General features: G+C 65.7%; 1 protein-coding gene across 10 annotated transcripts in view; it reads right to left on the bottom strand.

Moving 5' to 3' along the window:
- Positions 1-21846, bottom strand: part of AGAP3 (ArfGAP with GTPase domain, ankyrin repeat and PH domain 3) — a 60004-nt gene that overhangs the window by 767 nt on the left and 37391 nt on the right. For 3 of the 10 annotated variants that reach the window (XM_059074106.2, XM_067041833.1, XM_059074105.2), the window contains 9 exons: positions 19196-19288; positions 14529-14633; positions 8090-8255; positions 4979-5098; positions 3282-3419; positions 1479-1633; positions 1303-1393; positions 904-1126; positions 57-312 (listed from right to left, as the gene is read on the bottom strand). In XM_059074106.2, coding sequence (XP_058930089.1) covers positions 57-312; positions 904-1126; positions 1303-1393; positions 1479-1633; positions 3282-3419; positions 4979-5098; positions 8090-8255; positions 14529-14633; positions 19196-19288 — 1347 coding nt within the window. Of the gene's footprint in view, positions 1-56; positions 313-903; positions 1127-1302; positions 1394-1478; positions 1634-3281; positions 3420-4978; positions 5099-8089; positions 8256-14528; positions 14634-19195; positions 19289-19450; positions 20388-21846 lie in introns of those variants that run through there. The other 7 variants (XM_067041834.1, XM_059074104.2, XM_059074103.2 and 4 more) reach the window with 3 other exon arrangements.

Below are 21846 nucleotides of genomic sequence, written 5' to 3' on the forward strand. Positions count from 1 at the left end.
GAAAACGGGGCGGCGGCTCTCGGAGGGCTGGGGTGGGAAGGACGCCAGCGACTCACCCAGATGAGCAGCTGCGTGAAGACGACGTTGGCCATGGCGCTGGAGAGGTGCAGGGCCGTCCGCCCGTCCCCGTCCCCGTAGGTCTCGTTCACCTCCTCCTTGGACCCGTGGGCCAGGAGCATCACCAGCAGCCGCAGGTCGTCCTCCACCACCGCCCGGAGCAGCTGCTGCCCCAGCGGCACGTCCGAGCTGGGCAGCGGGGCCAGGAAGAGCTTCTGCTCGTACTTGGCCCGGATCCAGCGCTCCTTCTCCTCTCTGCGAGCACAGGAAGGGCCGGGCCGGGGTCAGGGGGCGAGGGGGCAGCGGGCAGAGGGAGCGCTGGCGCAGAGGCGAGCCTGAGGGACCGGGGGGGTGGGCGGGGGGCAGCGGGCGGCGCAGAGGGTGTGCAAGAAGTGGAAGAGAACGCCGGGGGAGGCCCCTGGGGGCCGAGAGGGCAGGAAGATTCCCGGCAGGGCTCGGGTGGCAGCTTATCTGGCCCTGCAGGAACAAAGGAGGTGGGGGCCTGCACCGGGGGCCCACGCACGACCCTATCTACCACCCATTCTCCCCATCTCGGAGCTCAGGCCCTGGCCTTCGCGCCACAGAGCGATAGGGCCCTGCGCATGCGTCTCCGCTGGCCCCCTGACCTGCTGATAGCGCTGAGAAAGGGCCCGTTGTTGTGAGGCGCCGAGTGACAGCAGGGGGAGGGGCACCCCAGGGGCCCGCTGCCAAGCAGAGCAACGGCCGGGTTTCATTAACCCTTCCAGCCCTGTCACAGCTGCCCGGCCCCGCCCCCAGCCCTCCCCACCGGGCAGGAGCGCCCACGGTCCCCTCCCTTGCCGGCCAGCGCCAGGCCCCCGCCCTCACCTGCAGGCGTCGGGCCCTGGCTTCGCGTAGCCGTCCAGGGCCCCCTCCCAGACACTGTTGGCCAGGGCATTGCCCATGGCCGTCATGACGGCCAGCAGCTCAGGGGGCCAGTCATCGAGGTCGAGGGAGCGGACCCGGGACAGGTGAGCCCCCAGATGCCGGTGGGTGCCCGAGCACTCGATGCACATCAGGGCGCCCAGGTTCAGGCTGGCCCAGTCTGGATCTAGGTGCGGAGAGGAAGCGAGATGAAGCCCACGGGCAACCAGAGCGAGACCGCCAGGAAAGCTCCCCGCGGCTGTTCTCGGCCTGCGAGAAGCCTCTCGCAGAGCTTCCTCCGCGGAGCCGGGCGCGCTTTCTCTAAGCCACCCACCAGCCCGGCCCCGCCGGCCCGGCACTCACTGGGGGCGTCGCAGTCGATACAGAAGCTGTTGCCACGGACGGTGCGCACGGCCTGCACAGCCAGAGCTGCGTTCTGGTTCCCCAGTCGAGTCTGCCCCGGGGGGAGAGGCAGGGGTGGCTGGTCAGTCGCGAGGCCGACCTGGGACCCCACCCGACCCGGGCCCCTCTGGGCCAACCTTGTCCTTGGCGCTGCGGCAGCCCTGCAGGCTGGCGAGGATCTGGGCCTGCACGCTCTGCACCCACAGCTCCCGCTCCTCCGCCGTCGAGGCCTCGAAGTGCCACGTCTGCCCGGTGAGGGACACCACCACAAACTCGAACGACTCCTCGGCCTCTGTGGGCACAGGGACACGCGCTGGCATGAGGGCCCCTGCCAGCACACACGCGCAGCGACACGCCACCCCGGCCGTGAGGACCTCTCTCTCCGGGGCACCTTGCGGGGGGTAGGGGGCAGAGAGCCGTGTGGAGCCCCCAGACCTCCATCCTAGCCACCTGCGGAGCCTGGGTGAAAAAGTGGGGGAAGCGAGCTTCTGGCATCCCTGGCACTGCTGGGAATGGGTCGGGAAAGCAGAGCTGAGTATCTGGAGAAGGATGTGATGGGGTGTTAGGAGACAGTGCTGGGGGTGGGGCGGCGGAGGCGGGGGTGGGCACCATCCGTACATGTCAGCTGCAGCCGCCTCATTTTGCAGCTCATTAAACCCAATATTCCTGACGGCGTCAGCGTGGGGCTCCTGGGAGCCAGGCCCCTCCCCCGCTACCCTGGCACCGGCAGGCAGGGAGGGCGAGGGCAAGGGGAGAGGAGGAGAGGTTTCCTCCAGAGTAACTGGGATGTGCGAGCAGACAGAAACCCGAGGACGTCTGCGGCGACCGACACTCCCCAGTAGTGTGGTGCAGCTGTCCCCAGCTCTGTTCCCCCAGGCCCCCCAGGAGACAGTCACGTGGACCTCCTTCCCCGATGGCCGCTGCCCCGTGGGTAAACACTTCCTAACAAGCAGTGCGAGCGTGTCGTGCGGCTGGAGAGACAGGTGCCTGTGAGGAGGCCCAAGTGAGACCACACGTCCTGCCAGGGCAGCCTCCCGCCCCAGAGACACTGACCATGCCCTCCCCGCCCACCGCCAAGGGAAGTCCTCCTGGCGGGCTCCTGCTCTAAGGCGCCCTTAACGGAACTGTCTTCGTAGAGAAACTGGTACCTTTCTTTCCCCAGGCTCCACCATTCCACCTCACCTTGCTTCCACCATCTTTGAACTACATAACGGTGACAGTCTGTGGGGTTCAGTTCCCTGGTACAGGTGCACCCCGTGCCGTGCCGTGAGCGCTGAGCACCCCTGGATCACCGGTTGGCTGGGAAAGGTGGCGCCTTCCCTTAGAGGTGATCTCCCCCACCTAGCCACGCCCCTAACCCTGACCATCAGAGTAGAAACCAGCAACTATGCATCGATGTAGGTTAACGTTATTTAGGAGCAAAGACACTCCAACCACCGAGAAGAGGCACATTTTGAAGATACTCTGGGGAAAATGAGAGAAGCAGCGCTATGATTAATAAGGGATTATGAGAAAGGACCTATGGAAAAATACCTGAGGAGCTGGAATTCCTCAGCCTAAAGAAGGCTCAGGAGAGGCTCAGCCAAACACACACGCGTATGAAGCACCTATTTTGCGCCCCGCGCTGCTTAAACTCAACGGGTGATACAAGAGACACAGAAAACATAGGTCCTGCCCGCACCACCTTGGAAGAGCTGCGGGATGCGTAGTAGCCTGCCGTCTTTGACCTTCTGTAAGCATAAAAGAAGTCAGCTCACGTTTTCACAGGAAGGGTTTCAGTTAGGCAGAAGAAAGAGCTTTTCTAAGACACGAGGTTGAGAGGACCAAAAGTTGTGGAGCTGCTTTTACTGGAAGTTATTATTAGAAAGTGCTCCACCTAACACAGAAAAAAGGCCGTGACTCCGCAGGTGCTACCCCGGTCCTGCTGCCCGCCTCCTAACCTTCAGCAGCACCGCTGGGGCCGTCTGGTCGGGGGGTCCCGGTGCTCTTTTTCCTCCGGTGCTTCTTCCGGTTGGAGTGGGGAGATGGGGGAGGCTCCAGCTTGGGGCTGGAACTGAGCACCTCAGCGGGGCCACTGGCTGGTGAGGGAGAGGTGGAGAAGTGTGGGGAGAGGGGAGGGGCCAGCACAGGCCCTGCCCTGGGTGCTGGGGGCTCCACCCTGAACTGCAGCTGGGTGGCCCGACGGGGCGGGGGGCAGGGGGGCACTCCCGCCCTGTCCGCACCCCGGGAGGGGTCTGCCCACAGAGTCCCGACCCCAAGGCGCCCCCCGCCTTGGAGGAAGGGAGGGCGGAGAGGAGCGTGTAGGAACCGCAGGCAGGGCAGAGAGAAGGTGAGGAGGGAAGCGGCTTCTGCAGCCTGGAGGGCGGAAGGCGGCCGGGGGAACGCACTCACAGGGAGCTGGAGACCCAGCAGCTCCGCACCAAATTTATCCTCAATCACACTCCCCGATCCTCACAATTAATAGCAGAATTAGAAACAATCAGGGAGCTGCCTAATTACTGTCAATTAGAGCGCGCTAATCAAGCTCCCGTCTCCCACACCCCGCCCCGCGCTCACCACTAAATGTCAAACTTCATTAGAGGCAGACACGCGCCCTCCCTCCCTGCCTTCCGCCCGCCAGACTCAACAGAGGGGCCCCAGCGAGGCCAGCACAGGCCGCAGGACGGTGACCCCGGGAAGGGCCCCTGGCTGCCCTCTCGGGCCTCCACATCCACCCCCCGGAGGCCTGGGCCTGGGCCGGGGAGGTGACGCAGACCCGGGGCGTGGGCGCCCAGCTGCTTCCTGCTGTCAGAGCTCAGGCCTCAGGCCTCAGGCCGGGCTCCGCGCTTCTGCTGGGATGCGGGCCTGGGCAGGGTCTCTGGGAGGCAAGTCGGGGAGGAGAGCTAACGCGCTGCTGCCCAGCAGGAGGCACGCGGGAGCAGCAGGTGTGCCCGGCCCGCAGGGAGTCTCCTCCCTCTCACACCCTCACTTAGTAGAGGAGGGCAGGGCTGCGCCCATTTCCCTCTAGCCTTCAGCACTGCTGATGGGTGTGGGGCTACGGGTGGGTGAGGAGAGAGCGTGGAGGTGCTCGCTGAAGAGGCGGGGAAAGAAGTAAGGGGAAGACGAGGCAGAGGCACAGACACTGACGAAGGGAAGAAGACGACGAGGCCAAGGAGAGCAGGCGGAGGCGGGAAGGGAGAGTTCTCGACCACCCAGACTGGGTGGGGCCTCGGCCTATCCAGGGGCAGCAGCGTGGGGGAGAAAGCACCCCTCCGGACAGCTCCCCGATCCTGTCTGCGGGGACCCCTCTCCACGCGGGCTAGCTGCCGCCTTCGGAACGCGCGTTTCAAGACCCCAGCCTCCGACCTCCCCACTCCCACTCAGCCGACTCCCCCGCCCCCCCGCGGAGAGGCTGATGAGCTGGCGCGCAGGGGGCTGATGGGGATGCGGTGGGCGGGCAGGGAGCTGCAGAGGGCGGGTCTCTAGCGCCAGCCGCCCGCGCGGGGCCTGGGGACAGCACAGGGGCAGCCACCCCAACTCCATGCCCCAGGCGTGGCACTGGCTCTGCCACAAGCCCTGGAGGGCTCCGCCGGGCCCCCCCTGCCCGTCTCGGCCTCCCCGGCTGCCCTCCTCTGCGGCTTCACCGGGTCCTGCGTACCTGGGGACAGGGCAGAGGCCTCACTCCACTGGTCGGCGCTGGAAACGGAGCAGGAGCGCTGGTGCAGCCCCTCGGGGCGCGGGCCAGCCCAGGCTGGGCTGCTGGCCGAGTGGGGGGCACCTGGGGGGTGGGTGGGTGGGAAGGGTCAGACTGGGAGGGGAGGCCGGGGGAAGGGCACCCACAGGCTTTCCTGAACGTACAGTTCCGGGCAGAGCTTGAGCAATTCCAGCAGGATACTGACCCAGGATGAGGGGCTCCTGGATTCACCAGGCACTGGGCCAGCATCACTGGAGAACCGGAGGCCTCCCGCGGGCCCAGACTTCACACACACCCCCCTTGTCTCCATGAACACCAGGGTCCACGCCTCTGTCCCCTCCCTGTGATCAGGAGCCAGAAGACGGGTGAGTGGGACAGTCCCCTCATCACTGCTGAGATGCTCCCCCGCTATCCCCGCTATCCCCCTGCCCCTCCTGGCCAGGCCCCGAAGCCCATTCCGGGCCACGTATGCCATTTGCTGTGCCTCAGCTTTGCTGCCGTTCTGACGAGGAATAAGTGTATCAAATTCAAGTAATTATGTCTAATTAGTATTAGTAATCGTCCTGTGGGGCTGGAGAAAATTAATCTTTCGTTTCCCATCGGGGAAGAACAGCAGAGCCAGGGGAACCGAAGGCCCCAGGAGCGCCAAGCCCGGGGGCAGTGGGGCTGGCAGTGCGTGCCTTCCCCGGGCCCGAGTCACCGTGCGGAGACGGTGGCAACGGCCCCCGGGCCTCAGGGCCGGCCGCGGACAGCCACACTGCCCTCTCACCTCAGCCGACCTGAGATGGGGTGGGGCCTGAGGGCAGAAGGCCACGGCCTAGGGAGGTCTGCACCGAAAGCCGGGCAGCTGGCCGGGTGCCTGGCGTTAGTGACAGGCAGAGACAGGCCGTGAAGCTGAACAAGCGGAGGGAAGGGTACGGGCCGACACCACGCCTCGGACCAGCAAGCACAAGGGTCGAGTTCCTGGAAACCAAGGGACCGGAAGATGTGCGCAGAAGCCACTAGAAGGTAAAGGAACAGGCCGGATGTCCCTGATGCCCGCTCCGGGGACAGCACGAGACTGAATGGTGGGGGCGGGTTTTGTGTTTCTCTGGTTTCTTTCATAACACCCCAGGCAGGACCAGACACACAGTAAGCGCTCGTTAACATACGTGTGGCACCCGTGCCAGCCCCTCCCACCCTGCCTAACAGGTCCCTGCAAACTTAGCCTTGCTTGGGGTCCCTCCGCACCGACCCCCGTCAGGAAACCTTCCAGGGGAGCAGCCTCGGGTCCTAAGTTCTCAGATGCTGTGCTTCTCGCCACCCCTTGCCTGCTTCCATCTCCCCCCCCACGACCCCCCAGCCCCACCCAAAGACAGCACAGGCCCAAGATCCTCCCCAAGCCCCCGAACCCAAAACCCCGAGGGAGGGAAAGTGCTTTCCCTTTTCTTTGTTAATTCTCCCCTCATTACGCGTGCAATCCCACAATCAGTGTGCACTGTAATTGTCGAATTTGATGCTAATGATTAATGAATTAAACATGGAGCCATCAATTAGTCCTCGGAGAATAATTCTGCATAAAGTAGCGGATAATGTAATTACAGTAACAAAGATAATGAGATGTTAACATCGCCCGGTGAGCGGAGACATGTGTGAGTGTGTGCGAGGTCGGTGCGCGGCGGAGGGGACGCGGCTCAGGTGGCGCCTGGCCGTGGGCGAGCGTTTGCGGGTACTGGCGGTTACGCGGGTGAGCGCGCCACGCACCCCCTTCTCCACGTGCCGCTTCCGCTCCCCAGGCCAAGGTCTCCAGGGACCGGGAATGTGACAGGACAGAGTGTCTTAGGGCTTAGCTTTCCCCGTGCTGCCTGCCTGCAAGGAAAGGCTCCCCTTCCATCCACTCACGCTTCCTGCTCCCTCTGGTGTCATCTGAGAGACCCCAAGCCAGTCCGCAGGCAGCTCCGGGGAGGTCCCCAGCCCCGCCCCGGCCCTTCCCCTCCCCAGCGGCCGCGCCCCTGCCCCGCGCAGAGCAGAACACCCACGACACCCAGGACAGAACACCCAGGACCGCGGTGGCCTGTCTCCAGCGGACCCGCGTCACCGCCCCCTAGTGCAGCCCCACGGGCGGCTCCCGGCGCCCTACCCATCTTTCCCGTCTTTCTGTCCTTGGCTTCCTTCCTTCCTTCCTTCCCTCTGTCCACTAGCTCGCTCGCGGTCTAATTCAAGGGCTTAGAGAACAGAACACAGCTTCCCAAGTCAGGCACGCGCGGGTTCAAGCCCAGCTCCACCGCTTCCTGGGGGATTTCACAGACAAGTTGTTTAACCTGCCCGAGCCTTTGTTTCCTCATCCACACAACACGGGGAGGACGGTCTCGACTTCAGATCTACTGCACCCGGCACCCCTCCCCCAGCGGGGTCAGTGCCCGCCACGTGCCCCTCGCAGCGCCTCCAGACTGGGGGGCAAGGTTGGCACACGCGGCAGGGTGGGGTGCCGGCCTCTCAGGGCCTCCCCTCCAACCAGGAGCGCGCTCAGGAGGCTCCACCTCTTCTGGACACGGGGCAGAGTCCGCTCGGCCTCCAGCTTCTCTCTAAACTCAGCGTTCTCTGAGCAAAGACACCCCCCCCCCCCAGCCCGCCCTGCCGCCTCTCACCGCAGACCTGAGGACGGTCACCAGGTTTGCCCCGGGCAGCCCTGTCCCCCCCCCTGCCTCCCTCCCTGCCCGTCCGGCAGGCTCGACTGAGATGCGGCCCTGGTGCCAGAGGGCCCCAGCGTCCCCACCGTCACCTGCCTCGGCTCCACACGCTGACGCCACCTGTCGGCGCGAGGCTACCTGTCCCTGTTCCGACCCGCCGGGCAGCCCACTGGCCGTCACCTCTACTAACCCCACGAGGGCGGCGTTTGGGCGACTGCGCTTGGCTGAGCTGATCCCGGAGCAAGACACCGCGTGGCCGGCGTGTCTGGAGCCCTGAGGACCCGGCTGGGGAGGGGTACAGCCCCACAGGCCTCCCTTCCCGGCCCTGTCGCGGCGCGCCCCACCCTCCCAGACAGACGGGGCCACGGCGGCCCCACGCGCCCTCCCACCTCGGCAGCCCCCTCACCTGTTGCCCCCAGCTGCGCGCTGCTCCGCTCCAAGGCCGACCCGTTGGCCCGGGGGCTGGTGCCGGGGGCTGGTGCCGCCGTGGCTCGGGGCAGCCGCTTCCCCGGCACTTTGACCGTGGTCCGCAGCAGGTCAATCTCCTTGCCGTGGATGTTCTGCATGTAATCCTAAGGCCACGTGGACCAGACAGAGAAAGACTCGTTAGGACAGGTCGCCCTTCGGCAGCACCTCATCTCCGGGACCCTCCCAATGCCTGGGTCCCTCCCCCGCGCCGCCAGCGGGGGAGGAGGGGGACGGCCCCAGTTCTGTGGCGCGCGCACAGCACACCTCCAAGGCTGCCCGCGTGCGGCTTGGTGCGGGGCTCAGCCGGGAGCGGGCCAGGGGCGACAGAGGGTCGAGAGCCAAGAGCTGAGGCTCGGGGCTCCTTTTAGGGAAGACGGCTCAGGAGGCGACGCAAAGGAGGCCAAGTACTGAACCAAGATGGGATTTAGGGAGAGAGGGCGTGTGGCCGAAGAGAGGAACCGACAGGCTCCGTGGGGTGCGGACGGCTGGGTTGCCCCGGGCCCCGGGCGGCTGGGCACCAAGGACTTCAGCCCTATTTTCAGAAGCTCCCACCACCACTTGGGACTTTGGGAACTTATAAAGCCTCGAGCAGCCCCCAGTCCTTAGAATGGCACCTGATGATAAATAGCTGTTGAACAGTTAAAGGGAAGCCTTTGATTCTTTTCGCTGTTCTTAGGGATACTGAGACGAGTCCACGGTTCCACGGATACCAGTGAGTGTCCCAACGGCAGGAACAGTAACAACCACTGGCCACACTACGTCGCCCACCCAGCCACGTGCCAGGCGTCCACTGAACCACAGCCGTATGTCGCGCCTGCATTTCACGCACCGCCTCACGGGGTCATCACGACAACTAGAAGGACGGTGTTGACGACGCCAGCTTTGCGGGTGAAGGAACTGAGGCTTCCAAAGGTTAACCTGCCCCAGGTCACACGATCGGCAGGTGACAGAGCCAGATTCAAGCCCAGGTTTTTCGGGTTCCCAAGGCTCTGCGTGGAAGGCAAACTTCCTCCTCGGCCCGGGAGCAGACCCTGCCTTCAAGTCAGTACCGAGAGGAGGGCCCTGGAAGTGGATGAGTGGGGAGGGACCCTGAGACTGGGAGCCGCTGGGTGCTGGGCCCCACTGTCCGCTGTCTCGGCCGGCCTCGGCCTCGGCCTGGGACCGCCCACGCCAGGGGGCGGGGCGGGGCGGGGGCGGGGCCGGGGGCGCGGGAGGCGGCTGATGCAGAGCACAGCCCCGCCCGCCCTCTGGCCGCCGGCCGGCCTGCCTGCCTGCCTGCCTGCCTGCCTGCCTGCCGTAAACCCCGCCTGGCCTGGGCCCCGCTCTCCCTGCTGCTGCTCATTTCTCCTTCCAGGCTGCTGACTCCTGCTTCCCTGCCCCTGGCACCAGCGAGTTCCGGGGCCGTTCCCAGCAAACGTCCTCCATAAAATGTGGCAAAAGCTCCCTCCCGGGGGCAGAAGCTGGGCCAGGGGCACCGACTTAACTTTGGACAGAACTCCACCGGTCAGACTCGGGACGGGCGCCTCTCCCCCGCGCAAGAGAGCCTCTGGGATGTTCTGCATCCAGGGCGCTTCCCTGAGCGTCTGGCTCGAGGAGTCTTCGCGTCCTTCCAGGCCGCAACCCTCTCACCCTACCCACCTGGGGCATCACTCCTGGTCGCCCAGGTGTTCTCCTACCTTCTCAACTTTTAGCTTCAGGGAACAGGGACAATGTCCTCTGCTTAAAAGAGCCTATGGGGAGTGCTGCCTGTTGGGAAGCAGGGCCAGGGCGGGCTGGCGAGGTGCTCGGGGGCTGCCCTCACTCTGTGAATGAGCAAGAGGACGTCAAGGAGAAAGGGGTCACCCGGCCCTAAGGAGCCAAGAGAACATCATGAAGAGAAGCAAGAACAAGGAGACAGAGAGCTCCCGGCAGCAGCCCTGCTCCCGCACGTCTGCTTCGGGCTGGAATTCACCGCAGGGCGGGTCATCAGGGACCCGCGAGAGGGCCAGTGGCAGGACTGGCCGAAGGACCGAGGGGGGGGATGGGGCACCACCGATGCTAGCGCGCCGGTCTCACCAGTCAAGCCCGGCTCCCGGAGGCCCGGCCAGGCCCGTACTCACTCTATATTCTCCAAGCGGCTCTGCCACCTTCACAGGCAGATGGCCCTTCAGAAAGACAACGAGGGCACAGCCAGCCGGAGGGGAGGAGCTCCTTTCCCTGCAGCTTTGCGCTGCGTCCGTGCCCTCCTGCCACCACCTAGTCCGGAGTGAGGGACGGTGCCGGGCGCCTGCCCTCAGGCACCCTCCGCTCCGAGGGGGGTGTGCTTCACGTCCCAGAAGCACAGAACAACGTCACAGAGAAGTCGGTGAGGGCGGGCTCCACCCACGGGAGGACCCCCTCCCCTCCAACGACCTCTCACCTCCGCTCTGCTGAGCGCCGCCAGGGCTCCGTCCCCCTGGTCCCTTCTCCAGCCAACTCGGCCTGCCCGACCCGGTGGCCGCTGGCCCTTCGGTCTTGCTCTCGGCCCAGCACCCGGCGTGTGACTCCACCCTCCTGGCCCTCCTCACTCCAGGCCCGACAGCCCACCGACTCGGCTTCCGCACGCACCCAGGAGCCTGCGCGCAGTCACGTGTTAGCTCGGCGGCCCCAGACAATTGTCAACAGCTGGCTGGGCCGAAGGCACAGCTGCAGACCCTTTCCTGCGGGAGGGGCTTGGGCTGCTCTAGTTCACAAGGAGGCCACAGCAGCTGCCACAGTCTTCAGGCCCCACGACAGCCCTGCGATAAGCAGGCTGGGACACGGCGGGAGAAGCTGACCCCAGGCCAAGAAAAAGAGCCACACGGAGGGACTCTGTTCGGGGCCAAGGAGCCAGCAACCAACGCAAGGGGAAAGCAGCGGCCCTCAGCATCTCCGACCATCTCGGTCGGGCGCTGGTTGCCTGCGGGGTGTGGAGAGCAGGCCAGCACCCGGCCCGCTGCAGGCCCGGGCCCAGAGGCGGAGCCCGGCCCCAAGGAGAGTGCGGCCAGGAGCTCAAAGGGCAGCAGCAGGGACGGGGCATCCGGGGCAGAGCAACAGCGTCTCCCTCCGTCAGCGGAACGGGGGGCTCGGCAGTGGCGGTGGGAGCGGCTGCCCAGGAGAGCGGTCACCACGGCTGCCTTTATTACCCACCGTCAAACAGCAATTTCTTCCCCAGCCTCCTCGCTAATTACCCAGCCAGCGTGCTCATCTCGTTTTATTACTGGAATTAACAACGAGTTCAGAGCGTGGAAAGCTATTAAGATGTGTGATTAAGCCACATTCAATTAGTTTCTACAAACAATTTAATTGATGTTGCAGATAGAATTAACAGAAGGTGATTGTGTGAATGGCTTCGCTGGCTGCAAAACGGGGAGAGGCCGGGGCGGGCTCTCTGGGGCTAGGCAGGGGCTGGGCGTGAGGCTCGAGGCCTGCCCACCAGCCCTTCCTCGGCAGCCCGTCCCGTCCCGCCAGCCCGCCCGGCCCCTGTCGGGAGGCGGGTGCCCAGCACCGCTGCCCTCCGGTCTCCTGGGCAAGGCCGGGCTAGGCCAGGAGTTCCCGGACGGGCCTTCCTCTCCAGCTCCCTAACAGGAGGGCGCCTCCAAGGGAAGCGGGCAGCTCCGGGGACGGAGGGTCCCTGCTCCCTGCTGCCAGCTGGGAAGCTTGCTCAGGTTGGAAAACACGGCAAAGGGGGGATGCAGGTGGGAGAGCTAGCAACAGGGGTGCGGCGGCCACCAAGGAGGGAAACCGAGAGGCGAGAGGCCTCTGTCGGGAGAGAACTCAGGCCCCTGTGGCCGAGCACGGAGACCCTTGGCTTGGCCTCCCTCGTGCTTTCACCGCCCCCACGGTTTTGAATCTGATTCGTGTCTCCTGAATGAGAAGCGTCTGCAGGGCAGGGAGGCCGCCATCTGCGCGTGCTGGCTGCTCAGGGCATCCAGCGTGTGGGGAGCTGGGGAAGGACGTGCACTTTGACCTCGGAGCCAGAGGGCAGCCAGGGAGGGGCCGACGGATGGGGAGGCCACGCTCTCAACCTCCTCACCGCGTCCTGCGGCCCGGCGGGGGCCAGCAGAGCCGGCGGCGTCTTCGATTCACCTCGCAAGAAAGCAGCGACAGCCTGGGAGCGCCTGCCGCCAGACCCTGTCCCGGGCCCGACACACTAAGCCACACACAGCTCACGGGCAGCACAGCACCGGACGGGACTGCGAAGGCGTCCACCGCGCGGCCGGGCCGGGCACGTGGGCTGCCGGCTGCCCCCGCCACACCCACCCAGCCACCTTACTTGCCCCAGTGGTAACTCTCCAGCGACTCCCAGGAAGCCCCGAAGGGAGGCGCTCCTGGCACATACAGAAAAAGCTGGGTAACGCTCAGAGTCAAAGTCGTGGGCCAAGCCTCAGCCCGGCCACTGGCTGGGTGACATGATCCAGCAAACCCCACCGGGCCTCTCCTCCTCTCTCGGGGTGGGGCGTGGGACCAGCAGCCTGGAGCAGGAGGAACAGGTAAGGGTGCAGCAGAGGGGAGGGTGAAGGCCACTGCCACACAGGTGGGGAAACAGGCCTCCGACAGGCCAGCCCCCGGCCCAGCAGCCAGGAGGTGCCCGGACAGCGACCCGTGTGTCCTGCCTGGGCTGTGGGCGCTGGAGGCCAGGAGGGCCCAGACCCTCTCTGCTGGGAAAGCCCGTGGCCCTGCTCTTTCCGGCTGGGGGCCCTGCACCCGTGGGTGCTCCCTGCTCCCTAAGACACGGTGCCTCTCGTCAGGGCTCTGCCACTAGCCTTGCTGCCTCTTGTCCTGCGTGGACTCAGCAGCGGGACCGGGTCCTGGGCAAGGAGGAGGCCAGAACGGGGAAGAGGACGGCACCCAGGAGCCTTTGTGCTAAACTCCCAAGGCCCCCCGGCTGTGGCCCCTCGTCTGTAACCCCCCTTCAGCCCCAGTATCATGGCACCAGCTCCCGCCCTGTGGAATAAGAGGCCCCGAGCTGAGGGGAAGGGCCAGGTCCAGAGGCGCCCAGAGGGCCAGGCTGGGCTCTGGCCTCACTGGAAAGGCCCAAACCAGGCCTGTGAGCTTTCTCAGCCATCCTAGGTGGTGCTCTCAGGACGGAGCTATGGCCGAACCGTGGACCCCAGCACGTCTCAGGTCGGGGACCCCTGACACCTTGTGCAGATTCAAAGGCCGGCGAGGGACCCTCGGAGGCAGGCCTGGGGCCTCCGGACCGGGGGTGGAGCCAGCCCACGTGCTGCGTTTGAGGGGCTTCACGGGAGAACTCATTAGCCCCACAGCAGGGTGGCGACAGAGATGGATGCTGGGGACAGCTGTGCGCTGGAGCCACGCAGCGAGGGGAGGGAGGGAGGGAGGGAGGGAGGGAGGAAGGGTGGGGGAGCGGCCACGGGGGCCACGCCGTCACTGCGCCCCAGCCCCTCCCCGGGCATCGGCCACACCCTTCCAGACCCCTCTGCCCTACCAACAGTGCCCCCGACACCCCTCTTCCCAAGGGGGCCTGTCCAGGCCCACCACCCCAGCAGCCCTGGCTTAACTGCCCTTTCGCTCCACATCATCCCAGGAGCCCAGGCGTAACGCCAATGCTGCAGCTCCCCGAGACACAACAGTTGGCAACACCGACCCCCCCACCCCAGCTTGAGCAATTCCAAGTAAACGGGCCCAGTCCAGCTCTTAAAACAACTAGAGTGTAGGATGTAGGACCTGACTCGCACACCAGCCAAGCCCAGAGGTGACCGTCCCCGGGGGTGAGTTTACTCCAAAGAGCTCGGCCGGGACTTCCCTGGTGGCGCAGTGGTTAAGAATCCGCCTGCCAATGCAGGGGACACGGGTTCGAGCCCCGGTCCGGGAAGACCCCACATGCCGCGGAGCAACTAAGCCTGTGCACCACAACTACTGAGCCTGCGCTCTAGAGCCCGCGAGCCACAACTACTGAAGCCCGCGTGCCTAGAGCCCGTGCTCTGCAACCAGAGAAGCCACCACAGTGAGAAGCCCGCACGCGCACCGCAACCAAAGAGTAGCCCCCGCTCGCCACAACTAGAGAAAGCCCACGCGCAACAACAAAGATCCAATGCAGCCAAAAAAAATAATAAATATTAAAAATAAAAAAGCGAAAGGGAGTGACAAGGTCATCCCTTTAAAAAAAAAAAAACAAACCAAAAACCGAAAAACACAAAGGGCTCAGCCAAGACTCAAGAGCTTTCGTGCAGTGTTCAGCCTGGGCCTGGGTCTCAGGGTCTGTGCAACTCCCAAGCCACCAAAGCGAGACCCTTTCTCGAGGAAAGGTCTTTTTGAGCTAAGGTCGCTTCCCTCCGGCCCTGGAGTCAGGCCTTCCACGTCCACTTCTCATCCTCCGCGCCCAGCCTTCCCCAGGCGCAGCCCCCCGGACTCACGTGCAGGCTGGGGTGGTAGGTAAGCAGCCCATTGTCACACAGGGTCACGTACTTCTTCTTCCATTCCTTGTTCAGGGACTTGCCACTGCGCTTGAGCAGGATGCCCTGAGGACAGAGGCTGGATCAGAGACAGAAGCCAGGCCCACACGTCACAGCTATGGAGAAAGAGCTCAGTATCCACAGGTCACAGCATCCTCTGCCCCCTGTCCTCCCGGGTCACTGTGCTCCTCTGCATGGAGAGGCCACACGGGACTAAAACTGAACCAGGGAGAGCCAGGCAGGTGAACCCATCTATGGAACTCGGCTGCCCCTGACCGTCCTCAGGAAGCAGCCTGGAGCCCACCTCTCCAGTTACCATGGACACCGTCCCATGACAGGGGGGTGTCCTCTCCCCCACGTTGTGGAACTGTGTCAGCAATGGGAGGCGGGGGTTTAGATGGCCTCCCAGCAGTGATGCTTCCACCTACCTACCGTCTCCAGGGATGGCGTGGAGCGACAGCACAGAGACCTCAGGAGGGCCCGGGCCTCCTCCCCACCGTGGCAGCCCCAAATAGAGCAGAAAAGCCCCTAGCCGTCCCCAGAACGGCCCAGTCTCCCCCAAGGCAGGTAGCGGGAAGACCCAGCCATACAGCCCGGCAACCAAATCTCCCGTGTGAGCTGCTAAGACCCTGGGCGTGGAGGCTAGACGGGCACCAGGGTGGACAAGAGCCCCCCAGGGGCAGGGATCTGGGCATGCTGTTCCTGGACACCCTCAGCACTTCGACGCTCGACGTGACGCTCGGGGAAGAGCCGGTGGACGGGGGGGGGGGGGGGGGGGGGTGCGGGCGGGGAGGGGAGAAGAGCCAGCCGCCGTGTGGCTGTCGGAGGTGCTGCGAGTGGGGGGGTAGACCTCACCGAGGCAGACGAGACGTCCAGCCGCACCCCAGACGGCCTCTGCCGCCCTCCCCAGATGACAACCCCCGATGGCCCCTCACCCACTGGCTCCCGCCTGGAAACAGCAGGCAGCACGGGAGAACGGCCGAGGATGGAGCTCGGGTCGGGGTGGGACACGGACGTGCACAGGCGGCAGGTGCCCCAGGACCGGCCTCACCCCTGTGGGGCCCCCTCCCCAAACTCAGGAGGGCTGAGAAGAGGCAGTGCTCCCTGGACATTCCTAGACTGAACTCCTGGGGGGCAGCCCCCTCCCAGCGGGCCTGCCCCGGCCGGGCGAGAGCGGGCAGCACACCGAGTCCCCAGCGGGTCGCTAAGGAGCCGCCAGAGCCCCCCGTGCCGGCCTCTCCCGCAGGAGACGGAGGGCCCTGCCCTCAGACAAGCCGGAAGTGGGGGTCGAGGGCTTCACTGCGAGAGAGGATGGGGGTAAACCCCGGATTCCACGGCCCCCTCCCCTGCTAAGGCTTCCTAGTGGAAGGCGCAGCCCCAGGGGGATGAGGTTAAGGAACAGGTGGGCTGGGTTCCCGCCCTTTCTCTCCCCACAACAGGGGATGAGGTGGCAATGACAAAGGGCCCCACTCTTCACAGGTGTTTCACATCCTTGCTCCCGACTTGCATCCTCTATCCTCCTCCTCCTGCCCCCAAAGCCAGATGCAGCTGGGGGAAGTGAGGCCACCTGAGGACACTGCTGCTACCACCCGGTCCCCTCTTCCTCACAAAGAGCTTCTGAAGACCAAGGGTGTGAACAGGACTTTCACGAGACAACAGGTTGGCTGGAACATCCCAGAAGGCCACCGGGACCCCTGCTTCGTGGCCCCTGGTCCACGAGGGGGCCTGGGCGACCCGCCTCTGGGCGTGGCAGCCGTCCCCTCAGAGGCCGGGAGCGTGGAAACAGTCCAGCCCCTGCCTCTCCCCTGCCGGCGGACCACGGCCCTGAGGACTGCCGGCCAGACTCCGGGGCAGGCGGCCCAGGCCCATCCTGCGCCTCCCTGGCAGTGGCCGCCAGGCTGGCTCGCCCGCGCCCCGTCCCCCTCCTTTCCCACCTGCTCCCCAAGCCTCCATGGAAGGTTCCACAAGGGCCTCTGTTCTCAAATCTTTCACACCTGAGCCCGCCCTCCTCCTCTGTCCCTTCCTCTTCACCAGGTCCCCTCCTGGCCCAGCCCGGCTCCTGGTCAAGGGAAAGGGAAAGGGAAACCTGACTCCGTGCTCCGTTCGGCCACCCACCAGCTCTCAACATCAAGCAAGTCGTGTCACTGTCTGGGCCTCTGCCTCCTCGGGAGCGCGGACTCACCTACAGGGCCCGCTCCCCTCTCCTCCCCACCCCCCATCAGGAAATCAGGAGTCAGGGTGAGGATGACGAAGAGGCCGGTGTAGGCGGGAAGCCCTTTGCTACCCAGGACTCTTCCTCCTCCTTCACCTGGGCCCCTCTCGGGAGGAGGCCCAGGCGCCTCGGACAGCGGTGATGATGCTCCGACGCCGCCCTCACGCTCGTTAGCAGGGGGCGTGGGAGGAGGAGGGGGGCGGGGGAGGAGCGCCGGGAGGGGGCGGGGGAGGAGCGCCGGGAGGGGGCGGGGAGGAGCGATCTCGGCCGCTGGGGCTTGACCCGCGCCCACAGGCTCAGCCCGCCTCTCAGCGGCCCGGCCGGCTCTGCCCTGCCCTGCCGGCGCCTCCGGCCCGCTCACAGCCCGTTCCGAGGAGGGAGAGCGAGCTCCAGGGGCTCCTGCTCCCCTCCCTGGCCGGCCGGCTGCGCACTGGCGGAGCAGGAAGCAATCTGGGGCGGAATGGGAGCGGTGCGGAGGCGACAGCCCCCAGAGGACCCGTTCCCGCCGCCGCCTCCCCCCCCAGCTCCGCCAGCCGGCTTAATTGCGGAGTCCGGATTGATTGGGAATGCAAATGGCAACTGAAATGCAATCTCCACTCCCAGCAGGAGCGGGGGGGGGGGGGGCGGGGAGGGGAGGAACGGAATGGGGAGAAGAGCGGGACAGGAGAGCGGGAAAGGGGTTAGCCCGGCCCTGGGGGGGCGGGAGGGGGAGGGGGCGCGCAAGGAATGGCCACCGGCCGGGAGAGGGGAGAGTGGTGGAAGGACGCGGGGTCCCAACGGCAGGCACGCCCCCAGCCCCCGTGAGGTCGGCGCGGCTAGGCACCTGCCTCCAGCAGGCAGCTTCCTGGCTGCATGCCGCCTCCTCTGGAGTGTCCCTGAGGTTTGGAGGCCTGTGACACTCCAGTGCCCTAGCTGACCCCTATGGCCGGGCTTCACGCCCCCCCCCTCAGAGCCCCGCCTTCCCATCCACGTGGGGGACTCAGAGAGCAGATAAATCAGACCGACGGACCCCAGACAGGAAAGGGGGCGTCTGGGGCTAACTCATCTCAGAGGACGGGCGGGGGGGTAGGGGGTGGGGATAAGCGTTACATGTTTACGCGCGCATGTGTGTGTACTCAGAGCACACGCCCCAAAGCAGGGAGTAAGAGTCCCCTGCCTGGCCTGGCGAGGGCCCTGTGAGGAGGCCTCGGTCAGCACGGCCCCAGAGACGCTCAATCACACCATCAAGGGGTTTACGGACCAGTTCTGTGCCCAAACACACACAGGCACGGGGAGGAGACTGCCCGCTGCCGTTCTCCCAGGTCCTCCACGCGCCCCTGCGCAGGCTGACCCAACTAGAGCAGTGCCTGCTGGACGTCACTGTGGTGACACTTCAGGGGAGGGCTGAAGCACAGACAGAGGGCGTGGGGCGACACAGCACTCCTTACTCTGTTCTCTGGGCCCCAAAACCCTTCCCGAAGCCCAGTGGACCTTCACCGTGGGGTCAGAAACCGCCATCCCTAACACCAGAATCCTGGTCACGCTACCTACAGGCTCCAGGAGCCCCGGTCTGGAGAGCCAAACCTGACCACAGGGCCTTGGCCAGGCTGACCTCGGGTGCCCCAGCCACAGCAGTCTCCTCTGTGGTCAAAAACTGACATCACAGCCCCTGTAGACACAGCATCTCTAACCACCGGCTCCCAAGCAGATCTGGGCCAAGCGCAGCATCCTGTGGGTACAGCGGACTGACCACCGGGCCAGCTCAGCAGTTCTAGAGCCCTGCCTGCCCGCCACACCATCAACTCCGCACAAAGACCCCTCCTTCACTCAGCGTCCTTTTCAGGCAGAGAGACCCACGACAGGAGGTCTGGGAGGATCCAACACCGGGTGGCCCAGCCCTGCCAGGCAGTGACTCAGGAAGGAGGTGAGGGAGAGGCCCTACCAGGACGTGGCCCCTCCACTACGTTTCATCTTTACAAACGAACAGAGGCTCACACGCTAAGACTGGGCCGGTGAACCCAGGGTAGGAAGAGCCCTCGGTAAGCCCTTCGAGGCGTACTCCTCAGGGTACTATTTTGAGAATTCTCTTCTCTTTCTGGGAGGAGGGGAGGGAGGCCAGAGAGACCAAACCCTCCTCCAGGGCCGCCCACCTCCAGAACCACCACCAGCGAAGAGCAGCTGAGGATGGCAGGCGGCTCTCTGCTGCCCCCCTGTGGTGGTGAGGGGGAACTGACAGCGTAAGGGTTCCGGCCACCCTTCCCGGCCGTGCTGTGAGTTCTCTGCAGGAGAACTCCCCTTGTTAAGGATTGGGGCCTGTCAGGGCCAGGGCGCTGGCCTCTCTCACCATCTTCCAGAGGCCCCCGAAAAGAACCATCATCTAACATTTCCTGGGCTTCATCTCCGCTCCTCTCCAGCCCCCGGGGAAGGGAGTGCTGACCTGTTTAATGGGGATGGCCCGACCACTCCCGATGCTGTCCGCCTTGCACTCGGCGGCTTTTTTCTCCCGGTCCAAGTCGGCACCCTTTCGAGACTGGAAGAGAACAGAGGAGGCATGTTAAAGGGGCCCAGGGTCTGCGGGGTCAGCAGCCCACCTGGAGTCCCCAGCCAGCCCTCCCGTCCTCCCTCCTCCTGGGCGGGCCCTAGCAGTGGGGCAGGGCCGGGGCGGCGGGACCGGGAAGGAACTGAGACCACGAGTATTCCAACGGGTTTATTCTTACACACGGCACCATACAGAGCAGCACAGGTCACTGGGCCGGGCCCACCCCTTACAAAAGAGCAAGGACACGAGATACCGAGGGCGTGAGGAGCGCGCAGCCCAGGGGGCTGGGGCGTAAGAGACGGGAAGGGGCGAGGAGAGGTGGACGGTGGGGCCGAGGGACATGGCCAGGAGCACAGGGCGTGACCACCGGGGAGAGCAAAGTCCAGAAGTGAGCGGGTAGCGGCCCGTCTGCGGCACAGACACCACACGGCACGTTACGCCGAGCACGCACGGCGGCGTGGCCCGAGGGGCACAGTGGATGGAGAGAGAGAGGAGAGAGGCCAGAAGAGGCCCTGCGCCCCTGCCGGGCTCCTGGGGCAGAGCCCGCCCGAATGCGGATCCTAGGAAATGGGAGGCCAAGAGAGGGGAAGGCAAGCGCGGCGTGGCTGCGGCGTCCGGAGCGGAGCAGGAACGGCAGAAGTCCATGCAGGAAGGAGCAGAGGAGGGGGGGGGCGGGGGAGCTCCCCCAGGAGCAGCTGGACCGCCGGCCGGCCGGGCGCTCGGACGCCCCGGCCTCCGGGCCTCGTCGCTGGCCGGCGCCGGGCGTGGGCCGAGCTCCCTTCTTCTCCATGCAGCGAGCCTGGCGCAGCGCGTCCAGCAGGGCTGGTCCCTGGCAGCCCCCAGCCGCGGGCTCCGGCGTTCCTAGCCTTCCCTGGGGGTGGGGGTTAGTTACAAAGGTTCCCGTGGGTCTCTGGAGTGGGGAGCACGGCGGCCGCTTCTCATCTGAGAGCAGTCCCAGGGCCCGGCCCGCCTCCGGCCCCGCACAGGGGAGAATGTCCAGAGGTGCTGTGTGTCACCACCTGGTCTTCTAATTTGGAAGGAGTTGGAAAGGCCTTTTTGTTGATGAAAAGTTGGAAACAGTGGCACATATCTGCAAATATCGAAAGAATAAAGATTTTGGCAAGTTATACTCAAGCCCCGCACAGTCGGTCAGCACTGGTGAGGGCAGAGACCCAGGCGCCTGGGGAGAGGCGGCAGCGGGATGAAGAGGAGGAGGAGGAGGAGGAGGAGGCGGAGGAGGAGGAGGAGGAGGAGGAGGCGGAGGCACGGGGGACGGAGGAGCAGGGGCGGGGGGGGGGGTGCGGCAGCAGTGGCGGCCGGGCAGTCCTCTCAGCGGGGAGTGTTCTCCACTCCGGGCCCTACATCCTCCCGCTCACCCAGGCTGCCAGGAGCCAAGGGCACAAGGAAGAGGCAAAGGACCGCAGCTGCAGCGCGGGGGCAGCACAGCCAAAGGAGCAGGAAGAGCCGGGCCAAGGGCCACCGCCCGCAGCTCCACCGTCAGCGCCTGCCCCGGGCCTCTCCTGGGCGCCCCAGCCCCTGCCCCTTCGGCCCAGGGGGGAGGAAGGTGGATGGGCCCGCCGCCACCGGGTCCCCAGACAGAAGAGCCAGTCGTGGGGAGCGGGGTGCAGGCTGTCCCAGCCAGGCTGGCGAGCAGAGAGGCCCCAACCACCAGAGGATCCCTGGGAGCCCAGAGGGGCACCCCCCCCGGGACGGGAAGCAGGGCAAGAGTGGCAACAAAACGAGTATGTGAAGTCACAGGGGAGGCGGGGGGCGTCAGCGGCCACGTCCAGCGGGAGCGTCACAGGGGCGCCAGCCACACAACAGGCGTGGCCCCGCTGGGGAGGACGAGGAGGGCAAGGGGGTGGCCCCGGCAGCGACGAGGAGAAGGGGAGCTCCCGAGATGCACCTCTAGAGACGGACATGTCTTGAGTCTGCCTTGGGGACAATGGCGCAAGTGAGGTCACCATGGAAACAACGGAAAGAAAAAGTAAGGTCGCCACGGTGAAGATGGAGAGAATGACAGGGCCCGGGGGCCGGCTGGGCCCGGGACGCGCGCGCGGCAAGGCGGGCGGGCGGAAGCAGCTCAGCGGAGCAGGCAGCAGGATGCGGGGAGCGCGACGGCGCTGGCGAGGGGCCCTGGGCCCGGCGGGCAGCAGGGGGAAGAGCGCGTGCCCTGGGGTGTTGCAGGACCAGCGGCGGAGGAAGGCGAGAGGTGAAGAATGGGGTGGAGGGGACAGGTACCGAGGGCACGGACAGCGGTCACTGCAAACACGGGTCGCCCGTGGGCTCTACGGCGGCAGCAGCAGGAGGCGCGGGCACAAGCAGGCAGCCCGAGGTGCTGTGCGTCTCAGCGGGCGTGCACGGGAGAGGAGGAGCCGCGAGTCCAGGCAGGGCTGGGGCGGGGGGCGCGGGGGGGCTGAAACGCACGGCAGCAACTGGCAGCGGGGGTGGGGGTCGGTCAGCACGGCCGGGGAGGGCGCGCGGCAGGCACGGGGCGGACAGAGGCAGGCAGGCCGGGCAGAAGTGTGCCGGGCAGGCGGAGGCGAGGA

This window comes from Kogia breviceps, chromosome 9 (genome assembly GCF_026419965.1).
Source record: "Kogia breviceps isolate mKogBre1 chromosome 9, mKogBre1 haplotype 1, whole genome shotgun sequence".
Lineage (NCBI taxonomy): Eukaryota > Metazoa > Chordata > Mammalia > Artiodactyla > Physeteridae > Kogia > Kogia breviceps.